Here is a 12,375-nt window from a genome sequence, read left to right on the forward strand (position 1 = left end):
CCATGTCTCGTCTCTGCCATAACAAAGGCTGTGGGCAGCACTTTGACCCCAATACCAACTTTGCTGGTGAGTATTCCTGACCTTGTTAGAGCCTCTGTGGGTGTTGGGTGGTCAGGTGTGGTGGGATAGTATAAAGGAGCAGGGAAAGAAACTTGGTGTATGTACCTGCCATACATAGTTTGGCCTGGACGATCTTCACCTTTTACTGTTAACATTTCATATGGAAAGAAACCATGAGTATAAACCTGGGAAGAGGTGGGATAAGATCAGTATAATTATCTTTCCTTCCTTGATCTTCCCCTCTGCCGGTATTCAGATTCTTGTTGCCATCACCCTGGTGTCCCAATCTTCCATGATGCACTAAAGGTGAGGAGTAGGTGATGGGGTGGTGGGTGGGTGGGAGCATTTCTCAAAGGAAATACACCCAGGAATCTAAGCTGAGATGGATCTTTTATTAGGGTTGGACCTGCTGTCGGAAGCGAACTGTAGATTTCTCTGAATTCTTAAGCATCAAGGTAAATCCTTTTTTCCGCTGGATTCTACCCCTAATCAGGATTCAACCCCTAATCCATATCTCCTTATACATACTAGGGCTGTACTATGGGACCACATTGTTCTGAGAAGCTCCCTGAGGCCCCACACCCTGAAGGCCCTGCCACAAGCAGTTCATTTCAGGAACAAAAACCTCTGAAAAGGAGTCCAAAGTCAGCAGAGACTTTGCGCCAGGAGAGACCCAAGTAAAGAGGAGGTTCCTGGGTTTTCCTACATTTCATGCAGCCACCTAGATTAATGGATCATTGCGATTTGGGACCTAGGAATCAGGAATGTGAAAAGGGCCAGGGTAGCACATATTCTGTGCCTTAGAGAAATAATTAACCTTTGCTCTAGGGTGGTATGGGGTGGTGATGGATTGATCTCTCAAGTCAACAAAATAGCCTCTCACAAATACATTATTGAGAATGGTGTGTTTTATTATTATTATTATTAAAGCTGGTGTTAGCAGCTAAGAGGCTGTAGAGAAGAATAATTATTTTTGTGAGAATAGTATGAACAACAGAAAGTCACATTAAGTCTACAATTTAAGTGAGGATGAATAGTAGAAATCTGAGATTTTTAAATGCTAGGGCTAAAGTAAACTATAAGGCTGCTAACCTCAAGGTTAGTGATTCAAACCTACCAGCTGCTCCATGGGAGAAACAAAGTTGGCTCCTATAAAGATTTACAGTTTCAGAAACCCTATAGTGTAGTTCTACTCTGTCCTATAGGGTCACTATGTTGTTGTTAAGTGCTGTCAAGTCGATTCCAACCCATAGCGACCCTGTACAGGGTTTCCGAGGGAGCAGCTGGTGAGCTTGAACCACCAACCTTGCAGTTCAAACAGCTTTGCAGTCTGGCACATTAACCCACAGCGCCACAAGGTATCAATTCAATGGCAGTGGATTAAAAGGTTGGAGAGGAACAGGAAATGACAACTGTTCTGAAGAGCAATGTGGTTAAATTTAGAGCAACAGAGTGGATGAGCAAGAGAAGCCCTGGGGATTTCCCCAGGGTTCAGGGATTTGAGATGTCCATAGAAATGGAAATTGGCAAAAGGGTTGCTGCCTAACACTTACAGCCTTGCCCCACTCTCGCCAGATTTCTTTTACTGCATTACAAAGTATTGGGGTTGGTGATCATGGTTAATGGGTCAAGATTAAATCACCCCACCCATGACTTTTAGGTCCGATTTGCCACTGAAGTTACTGCCTCTAAATATATCCCAAGCCCTGGAAACAGCATTGGAACAGAAGGAACTACACCAGAAACCTGGGACAGGTATGTTGGTCCTTAGTAACTATCCTTATAGACTGGAATTTAGTAGATGTGACCACTGGGTAAGGAGATTGATAGATTCCTGACTCACTTTTTCTTGCCCAGGACTTGACAATAGTCTATTCCAGACTGGTTCCAGCTGTCAGAACCCAGGATGTGATGCTGTGAGTGAGAATTTTGGGGGCTGAAGCATGTGGCTAAAAGGTGCTACACCTGAGGGATGACTATGGGTAATGAGAATGATTGGGGTATACCTCAGAATGACTTGATTCCTTTTCTGATTTTCCCTTATCCTTAGGCTTACCAAGGCCCTGAGAGTGATGCTACTCCATGTACCTACCACCCAGGAGCACCTCGATTCCATGAGGGGTGAGGGAGGGGACAGGGTGGGCTGTGAGACAGGTTTCTCCCAATCAATAAATTGATCATAATATGCAAATGGCTATTTGTGGTAGGGAAAGGAAGATTCAGTTAAATATCTTCCTATATCAGGATGAAGTCTTGGAGCTGTTGTGGCATCCAGACCCTGGATTTTGGGGCATTCCTGGCACAACCAGGATGCAGAGTTGGTAGACATGACTGGGGAAAGCCGGTAAGCCCCAACTTTCCTTAACTCTTGATTATAACACAACTCATGGCAAGCTCCCTATCTTGTCCCCTTTGTACAAACCAAATAAGATTCGGTTCCTTATCCTTCAACAGCCCAGAGACTATGCAATATGACAGAATATTAATATTTCTAATACTTTTTGTCTTTTCTCCACCCCCACCATGAGGATTCCTCTTGAGTTAAGAGTTCATTATTTTTTTTTTCAATGACTGATTTAAGAGTTCATTCTTAACCATCCTCATTTCACATCTTATCTTTAGCTGCCAGCATCTTGCCGCCATGATTGGCATCAGACAGATTCCTTAGCAGTGGTAACTGTGTATGGCCAGATTCCATTGCCTGCATTCAACTGGGTGAAGGCCAGTCAAACTGAGGTGAGGAATCATCTGGTACTCGATGGGAGGCTAGTGAATTAGGTAGTGTTACTATGTGCAGTTAACATACAGGCCCAATAGTTTCCTGAGAGGAAGGTAATGCTATCAGGTCTGGGTTTTTTGGCTGGCCCTTGGATGTGGAACCACACCTCTGTCATGGTTCTCTGCCATAATGAATTAATTATCTGACCTTCTGGAATTGTTAATTTTTTTTTCTTTCAGCTTCATATCCACATTGTCTTTGATGGTAACCGTGTGTTCCAGGCACAGATGAAGCTCTGGGGGGTAAGTGAAGCTAAGCAGGCACAAGAGAGGGAGGTAAATGAGTTGAAAAGAAGGGCTGGACTGAAATTAACTATGTGTCTTAGGGGAAGGAGTGGTAGTGGGAAAGCAGAGGTATTCTCTTCATTTTCTTTGATATTTTCTTTCTTTCTCTTGTCTCTCTCTCCCTTACTATATTGTCTTATTCCTCCCATTTATATATTTTTTCTCTTGACATTTTTCTTTCTGCTAACTTTTGTCTCTGTCATTCATCAACCCACTCCCCTAAGTCCCTTTGATTTCCTCATTTTTCTGTGCCCCTCTTTATCTTTCCCTCCTCCTTAGGTCATAAACGTGGAGCAGAGCTCTGTCTCCTTGATGCCATCTCGGGTTGAAATCTCCCTGGTAAAGGCTGACCCAGGATCCTGGGCCCAGCTGGAGCACCCCAATGCTCTAGTTGAGAAGGCTAGCACTGAGATTGGGTTAGAAATGGATAAGGAAGAATCTGAGGATTCAGATGATGACCTAAGCTGGACAGAGGAGGAAGAGGAGGAAGCAATGGGGGAATAGAGATACCAGCCAGCCAAGTATCTAGATAGGAATTCAGTAACTCCTTTAGGGCCTCAGAGACCAGGATGTGATTGGCCATGTGTTATCATTAAGCAACAAGGGGCTGAAGGAGGAGAGAACAAAAGTACCCAAACGATGCTGTTTTCCCCTTAAATAAATCTTGTATTCTGCAGATTTACAGTGTCATTCTCTCACCTCACTATCTAAGATCATTTTAATTCTCACTAGCTTCTATATGTGTTCAACACACACGTGTGAAAACAAGTACAAACACATTTTGTCTATTCTTCACAGCCGCCAGTTGTTTACTGAGTACTTACTGTGTGCCCAGGTGGCTTCGAGATACCCAAAAACAGATTTGTTCATTCCTCTCAAAAAATTAGTCTGACTGGCAAGTAAAGGTTAATTTGCATAAAATAATAATGAATGTTACCAGGCCACTTAACTGAGTATTAAATTGTACAGTACAGTTTTTAAAAGTTGTAGGAGTTGAGAGAATGTGGAACAATATGAACTGGGATTAGTAAGGGAAGGTTTCATGGAAGATGTACATTTTTTTAATAACTTCGTTGAGATATAATTCCCATGATATAGTTCACCCATTTAGAGTACATGTTTCAATGTTTTTGTATGTTTATGTGCTGTGCAACCACCCAAAAATATACCCAGTACTCATAAGCAGTCATTCTTCACATCCTCTCAAACCTACAACTCTAGGCAACCACTCATCTACCTTCTATCCCCATAGATTTGTCTGTTCTGAACTTTCCATTTAAATGGACTCATCTAATATGTGATCTTTTGTGACTGGCTTCTGTTACTCAGCAGGATGTTTTTGAGGTTCAACCATGTTGTCGTATATACCGTACTTTATTCCTTTTTATGGCTGTATATTATATCCTTGAATATTATGAAAACACATAAAGATTGATATCCTAGGCATTAGTGAACTTAAATGGACTGGTATTAGCCATTTTAAATTGGACAATCATATGGGTTACTATGCTGGAAATGTCAAATTGAAGAGAAATAATATCACATGTATTGCCTAAAAGAGCATTTCTAGATCTTTTCTAAAGTACAATGCTGTCTGTGATAGAATAATATCCATATGACTACAAGAAGGCCTGCTAATATCACTATTACTCAAATTTATGCACCAACTAAAGCCACTGATGATGAAATTGAAGAATTCTACCAGCTTCTTCACTCTGAAATTGATTAAACATGCAGTCAAGATGCACTGAATGGAAAGGAAAGAGACCTCAGATAGCAAAGCACTGCTTAAGAAAACAATCTGCCTGATCTCAAAATTTACTACACAGCCACAAAGGTTTGTTTATGTTTTTGTTTTTAAAGCCTTGGAAACCCTATACAGGGTCGCTATATTTAACAACTGGTACAAAAAAGGTACATAGGTCAATGTAATAGAATTGAGAACCCAGAAGTAAATCCATCCACATACAGTTAGCTGACAAAGGGCCAAACACATTAGATGGGGGAAGAGATAGTCTCTTCAACAAATAGTGCTGGCAAAACTGGAAATCCATTTGCAGAAGAATGAAACAAGACGCATACCTCACACCATATGTGAAAACAAACAATGTGGATTAAAGACCTAAATGTAAAAAGTAGAATTATAAAGGCCATCAATGAAAAAATATGGACAAACTTAGGGGCTCTAATACATGGCATAAATACACTATCAAACATTACTAAAAATACACAAACAGTAGAAGACAAAATAGATGACTGGACCTACTAAAAATCAGACAATTAAGTGCATCAAAAAATTTTGCCAAGATAGTAAAAGGGAGCCAGACAACCACACAAGATGGCAGCCACCATGGGCTTGGGCAATTTACGAAACCCCAGATATACAGCCTTAAAATAGAATGTGGAGGTGTAGTGGCCTTGTTCTCTGCCTTGCTCCACTGTTTGTGCTAACGCTTCCCAGCTCTCACAAGCCTTGGGTCTGCTGCTTCCTTAGGCTTGAACACCATGCCTTCAATTAAGCTGCAGAGTTCTGATGAAAAGATATTTGAAGTTGATGTGGAAATTGCCAAACAATCTGTGACATCAAGACCATGTTGGACGATATGGGAATGGATAATGAAGGAAATGTTGACCCAGTTCCTCTCCCAAATGTTAATGCAGCAATATTTAAAAAGGTCATTTAGTGGTGCACCCATTATAAGGATGGCCCTCCTCCTGAGGATGATGAGAACAAAGAAAAGGAACAGCCGACATCCCTGTTTGGGACCAAGGATTCCTGAAAATTGACCAGGGAACACTTTTTGAGCTTATTCTGGCTGAGAACTACTTAGATATCAAACGTTTGCTTGATGTTATTTGCAAGACTGTTACTAATATGATCAAGGGGAAAACTGAAGAGATTTGTAAGACCTTCAATATAAAAACTACTTTATTGAAGAGGAGGAAGCCCAGGTACGCAAAGAGAACCAGTGGTGTGAAGAGAAGTAAAATGTTGTGTCTGATACCATAACACTGTAAGGATTATTCCAAATACTAGTTGTACTGCTCTGTTTATAATTGTTAATATTAGACAAACGCAGCAGAAAATCAATTGTATTGGCATAATATTGTTTTCATTGCATGTGTAGTACAGATTGTAGAACTAAGAGCTGCGTTTCTTCTAGTGTGATCAAAAGTTGTTTGTTTTTTCTTTGCTCTGAATAAAACTGAACTGTGGGTTCTCTATAGAAAGTGAAACAAAAAAAAAGAATGTGGACCTAAATACTCAGAAGCATCCCCCTTTGTAAGACTTGTAACAAAAATTAATATGAATGGAGTGAATAGTTCTAAAGGAATGGTGGACCCAAAACCATACCAGTGCTAGCAAAATGGCAGAATTCATGTAGCATCAAAGTTGTCCTGCAAGAGCTTCGGCACCTAATGATATCTAAAGAAAATATGAAATTCCCTCAACCGCCTAAAGGACAGTGTTACAGCAATTTAAAGGAACAACTACAGACCCACCCCCTCGTCCCACCCCCATTTGGTTTAGGCAGTCTTCATTTTCCACAGTAGTAAGTTTTCTAGATATGTCTCTTATAGACCTCAAAGTACTGGAAAGGAAGCTCCCATTCAAGGGCAAGTTATCTTAAGATACTGTAAATGATACTAATTTTTTTGTCCATTTGAAATATGTAAATTGTGCTATAACAAATCATCCTGTCCAGTGTATCCACTGTCCATGTAGCTGAACTCCTGGGATCAAGAAAGTATATTTAAATTGATTCCCATCTTAACTAGTGGGGCACATCTAACTCAACTGTGGAAAGACATATCACAAAATCACCTTGCTGCTGATTACATGGCCTGGGGTTTTTGCCTTCTCCTCCCTGGCCCCACCCCTGCCCTCAGTCCTCTCTCCCTGCCGCAGCCCTCCAGCTTGGGGTGGCTTCTTAGAATAGATATGAAAGTTTTGGGTTGCAGCCTATGGAACTACTGCTGGGTGTGTGGGGTGCTTAAGTCTTAAATGATGTCCCCCATTCCAAGCCATCCTTCCCCACTCTCCTCCACTACCACCTTGGCTGAAGCATAGACTGTAATCCTTCTGCTTCCCTCTGAAATTGGCCTTTGGTGAGGAATTCAGGGCTTTCCCCCCTATCTTTTCTCTCCCCACTGGATTGAGGAATGCTGCTTTTCCCTTCCTCCTCCCAAAGCCCCTCCCTGCATCCCACCACCCCACACTCCCCATGACATTCCCCATGACACTAACTTGCTTTGGCCAGAAGCCATCAGGTAAGGTTGGAATGAATCTCTGACCTCCCTTGTTTCTCTCTGTAACCCCATTGATTTACTGTCCACTAGTCTGGGACATGAACATGGGGTCCTCAGCCCTGCCACCACCCTCTGCTGTTATTGATTTGCTGTTTTTGCTCAGGTTTTGATATGGTGGAAAAAACAGTCACCAGGTTACTCAGACTTGCCAGCTCTCAAAGTTCTTGGTGGTTGAACTCAGAGAAAGGTCACATGAAAACACTTGTAAGCACACACGATCCCTCTGAATGTTTTCTCTTCCTGTCATTGCTTTACTTTTAAAAAAGAAAGAAGTTTTAAACAAACAGGGCTCTCACTTGGTCATCCTTACAATCCATTTAGGTCTAGTTTGGAGTCTGACAATTGAAACAAAAAGAACCTTGAATTTGGCGCGTACTTTGGTTTTGGTGCTAGTGCTGTCCACGATCCTAAGCAGGGTGTCAAAAAATTTGGTGTGTGCATGGCAGAGCACTGAAATTAATGGGCTTGACTTGCTGGCAAATTGCCACGTTGTTCCACTTTTCTGTTCAGGACCACTAAATGTTGACATGTGGATGCATACTGAAAATTAAGCAATTCATTGTATTCTTTAAAAAAAACAACACTGAAACCTTTCAACAAACTGATGCAGCAGTGAAGGTGCTCACTTGTCTATGCCAAAATTTGAAAAACCAGCTACCTGACCAACCTATTGGAAGGGATCCATATTTGTGCCCATTTCAAAGAAAGGTACCCAATGGAATGCAGAAATCATCAAACAATATCATTAATATATACACGTGAAAATTTCCTGAAGATAACTTTTTAAAAACGGTTGCAGCAGTGCATTGACAGGGAGCTGCCAGAAATTCAAGCTCGATTCAGATGAGGATGTGGAACTAGGAACATCATTGCTGACATCAGATATGCATCATGCTTGGTAAAGTGGAGGGTCAATAAAAAAGAGAAAGACCCTCGACAAGATGAGTGGCACAGTGGCAGCAACAATAGGCTTAAACATAACAGTGTTTTGTTCTGTTGTTCATAGAGTCGCTGAGTCAAAACTTATTTGAAGGCCCCTGGTGGGATGCTGTGGGCTAATGCGTCAGACTGCAAAGTCGTTTGAACTGCAAGGTTGGTTCAAGCTCACCAGCTGCTCCTTGGAAACCCTATAGAGTGTCTCTATGGGGTCAGAATCGGCTAGAAGGCATTTAACAACAACAACAACATTCTATTGTATATATCACATTTTGTTTACCTTTTCTTCAGTTGATGAATAGTTGGATTGTTTCTACTTTTTGGCTATTATAAATACTGCTTCACTGAACATTGGTGTACAAGTTTTTATGTGTACATACGAGGGATCTTCAAAAAGTTCGTGGAAAAATGGAATGAAAAGATAATTGAATTTTTTTCATGGACTTTTTGAAGCTCCTCATATGTTTTCATTTTTCTTGGATATATGGCTAGGAGTAGAATTGTTAGGTCCTGTGGTAACTGTTTAACTTCAAGGAACTGCCAGATTGTTTTCTAAAGTGGTTATACCATTTTATATTCCCATCAGCAGCATATGAGTGTTTCAGTTTCTCCACAACCATGCTAACACTTGTTATTACCTTTTTCATTATAGGCATCCTTGTGAGTGTCCCACTGTGGTTTCGATTTGCACTTTTCTAATAGTTATAGGATCCCTGAGTGGTGCAAATAGCTCCTAATTGAAAGGTTGGAAGTTGGACTCTACCCACAGGTGTATTAAAAGAAAGGCCTGACACTCTACATACAAAAAATCAGCCATTGAAAACCTTAATAAGAACAGTTTTACTCCGACTGTGGTGCTGCAGGATAATGCGCTGGACCACAAGGTCAGTTTGACCTGCAAGGTCAGCAGTTCAAACCCACCAGCCACTCTTCCAGAATACTTTACAGGGTTGCTATGGGTCAGAATCTACTTGACGACACTTAATCAAAACAAAACAAAACAAAAATCCAACATACATGGATTGACAGCAACTGATTTGGTTTGGTTAATTAATGGCTAATGATGAGCAGTTTTTCATGGACTTATTTGAAGAAATGTCTATTCAAATTTTTAAATTGGGTTGTTTGTCTTTATTATTGAGTTGTAAGAATTTTTAAATTTATTCTCTATATAAATCCCTTATCAGATATATGGTGTGTAAATATTTTTCCCATTTTGTGGGTTCTTTCTACTTCCTTGATGGTAACTTTCGAAGCATAAAAGTTTTAAAATTTGATGAAGCTCAATTTATCTATTTTTTTCTCTTGTTGCTTTTGCTTTTGATGCCATATACTGGAAACCATTGCCCAATCTAAGGTTATGAATACTTAATTATGCTTTTTCCAAGAGTTTTATAATTTTAGCACTTACATTTAGGTCTTGATTGAGTTGGTAAAATTTTATGTGGTGCATGACATAGAGGTCCAATGTTGCTCTTTTGCATATGGCTATCCAGTTCTCCGTGCACCATTTGTTGAAAAAGCTATTGTTTCTCTACTGAATTATCTTGGCACCCTAGTTGATAATCAGTTGAGGGTTCTGACGTACATTTTGAATAGAAATGTGAATGGGAAATTTGGATGGGTATAGAAGAATAAAGAGAATGGGAAATTTAGATGGATATAGAACAAGAACCAGACTGGGGCAGAAGGTATTTTATTTGAAATTGTACAAGCCACACTATAACTTTAAAAATCTCAATACAAAAGTATGTAGATAAAAAGTGAATGTGCTTCTTTATCCTTTCTCCAAGTATTATTGTTGTTGTTGTTAAGTGACGTCAAGTTGATTCCGACTCATAGTTTCCGAGAAGTTGGTGGGTTTGAACAGCCGACCTTGTGGTTCACAGTCTAGTGCTGATCCTACAGTATAGTCCCTTTGATATATGTAGCCACTGCTAACATATCAAATGATATGGTTAAGGGAGAAAATCAAAAGTTAAATGGAGTGTGGCTAGATTATGAGGAGCTTTGTAAAATCCAAGGTCAAGGATTTTGAACATGATTTAAAAGAGAGTGAATTATAAACACATTCAGAAGAGCATGAGATCTCATTGGGAACTAGGAGTAATGTGTTATTGTTGTCTAGTGCTTTTGAGTTTGTTCCAACTCATAGAGACCCTGTATAAAGTTTCTGAGGAGCAACTGGTGAGTTTGAACCACTACCTTGTGGCTCAAACTGACATTGTGGTCAAGTGCTCATCCTATAGCACCACATCAGGACTCTAGGAGTAATAATGGACATGGGCAGTAAAGATGAAGAATACAGCATCAATTTACTGAGAATTTGGAGATTGAGGTAAAATGAGGAAATATTAAAGAATATATCCAGGAGTATGCCTTCTAACTTACCGAGAAGTTTGAATGGAGATAAAGGGGCTTCACTAGAAATCCAGGGTATTCCAACAACTTGGATCTGAAGTACAAATAAAGTTTCCCCCTTGAATTGTACCCAAATTGTACCCTTGAATTGTACCCAAATTCAGTAACTCCTAAACAATAACTCCTAGTCCCCCTTCCCCAATGTCCTCAGAACCATTAATATGCATTTTTCCAACTTTTTATTATGAATTGAATGAAGGTTTACAGAACAGATCATCAGTTGTACATTCAGCAAATCATATACTTTGCTTCATTACATGGTTGCCCTCCATGTACCAACATTTTTTACTTCTATTCACTTTATCTATTGCATTCCTCCCTATCTTCTATTACCTTCATCTTTTCTCTGCTAGCCTCCCTCTTGCTGCATATTGCCTGACCTGTCAACCATGTTAACATGTGCCTACCTTCTAGCCTGTGAATAATTTTCCCTCTTCCCCAACCATCATAGATTATTTCTTTTACCAAGAAAACCATTTAAGAAAAAAAAAATCTTTGTTGGTTACCGGAGGGTAAGAGGGGGTTGAAGGGAGGTGATGGTAGAGCACAGGATAGTGGATAGACACATGATAGTTCAGGTATTGGGGAGGGCAATACAAAAGAAGGGGGAGGGGAATAGAAGAACAAGGCAGATAGGGGAACAGTGAGGCAGGTTTGCATGGGCTAAATGGGAGAGAGGGAAATAGTGATGTATGCTCAACCTTGGAACAACAGGACTCTGTGATACAGGGATCAAGGCATAGTCTGAAGAGGGAAAATAATATTAAGATGCTTGACTGTCTTATGAATATTGGTTTCTCTTGCTTACTATTGTAAAATAGACACTTGACTGGGATAGAAAGGAATATCAGGAAACATGATTACAGAAAGCTTATAAGCCCGTTTTCAGCCTATAACTTGTTAAGTGCTGTTGAGTCAGTTCCCACCCATAGCAACCCTTTATGGGGTTTCCAAGGATCAGCTGGTGAGCTTGAACTGCCAACCTTGCAGATCAAACTGACTTTGCAGTCCAGTGCATTAACCCACAGTGCCCCACCAGGACTCATTGGAATGCCTAAAAGGGATTCTAGAACTTGCCCAGTGAAATAGGCTTCTTGAGGTTCCTTTGTAGTGTATAGGACCTTAGATGGAATCCTGAGCCCCATCCAGAACCTTCTGAGGTGGACATACCCACTGGACAGGACAATCAGACCAGCCCGGAACAGCTGATATTTCTGAAAGAAAGATCAGCAGGAAACATCCAAAACAAAAATGGCAGTTTGATTGGCTAATACAAGAAAAAGCAAGTTGTTCTTCGGGGAGCCATCAAGGCATGCAATCAAATCCCTTCAAGACAAACCCCCCTCCAAGACTGAAACTCAAAGGCAACACATGAGCAGGCATGTAAGCTGGCTAATCCATCTCGTTGGGGATCTTCCTCTTTTTCTCTGATCCTCCACCTTACCAAACATGATATCCTTCTCCAGCGACTGGTCCCTCCTGGCAATATGTCTGAAGTATGAGAGACGAAGTTTGGCCATCCTGGCCTCTAAGGAACACTCTGGCTGCATTTCTTCCAAAGAGATCTATTGGTTCTTTTGGCAG

General features: G+C 40.6%; 1 protein-coding gene and 1 pseudogene across 1 annotated transcript; both read left to right on the forward strand.

Annotated features, from left to right (window-relative positions):
* ITGB1BP2 (integrin beta 1 binding protein (melusin) 2) lies at positions 1–3,803 on the forward strand. Its single transcript, XM_006868545.1, has 11 exons — positions 1–66; positions 317–366; positions 459–515; positions 592–737; positions 1,721–1,815; positions 1,918–1,976; positions 2,111–2,181; positions 2,305–2,404; positions 2,683–2,796; positions 3,019–3,081; positions 3,403–3,803. The coding sequence occupies exons 1-11, from the start codon at positions 3–5 to the stop codon at positions 3,625–3,627; spliced, it is 1,044 nt and encodes a 347-aa protein (XP_006868607.1). The 5' UTR covers positions 1–2; the 3' UTR covers positions 3,628–3,803.
* Positions 3,804–5,628: 1,825 nt separating this feature from the next.
* LOC102837728 lies at positions 5,629–6,111 on the forward strand (annotated as a pseudogene).
* The last annotated feature ends 6,264 nt before the right edge of the window (positions 6,112–12,375 follow it).

Source organism: Chrysochloris asiatica, unplaced genomic scaffold (assembly GCF_000296735.1).
Source record: "Chrysochloris asiatica unplaced genomic scaffold, ChrAsi1.0 scaffold00118, whole genome shotgun sequence".
In the NCBI taxonomy this organism is placed as follows: Eukaryota; Metazoa; Chordata; class Mammalia; order Afrosoricida; family Chrysochloridae; genus Chrysochloris; species Chrysochloris asiatica.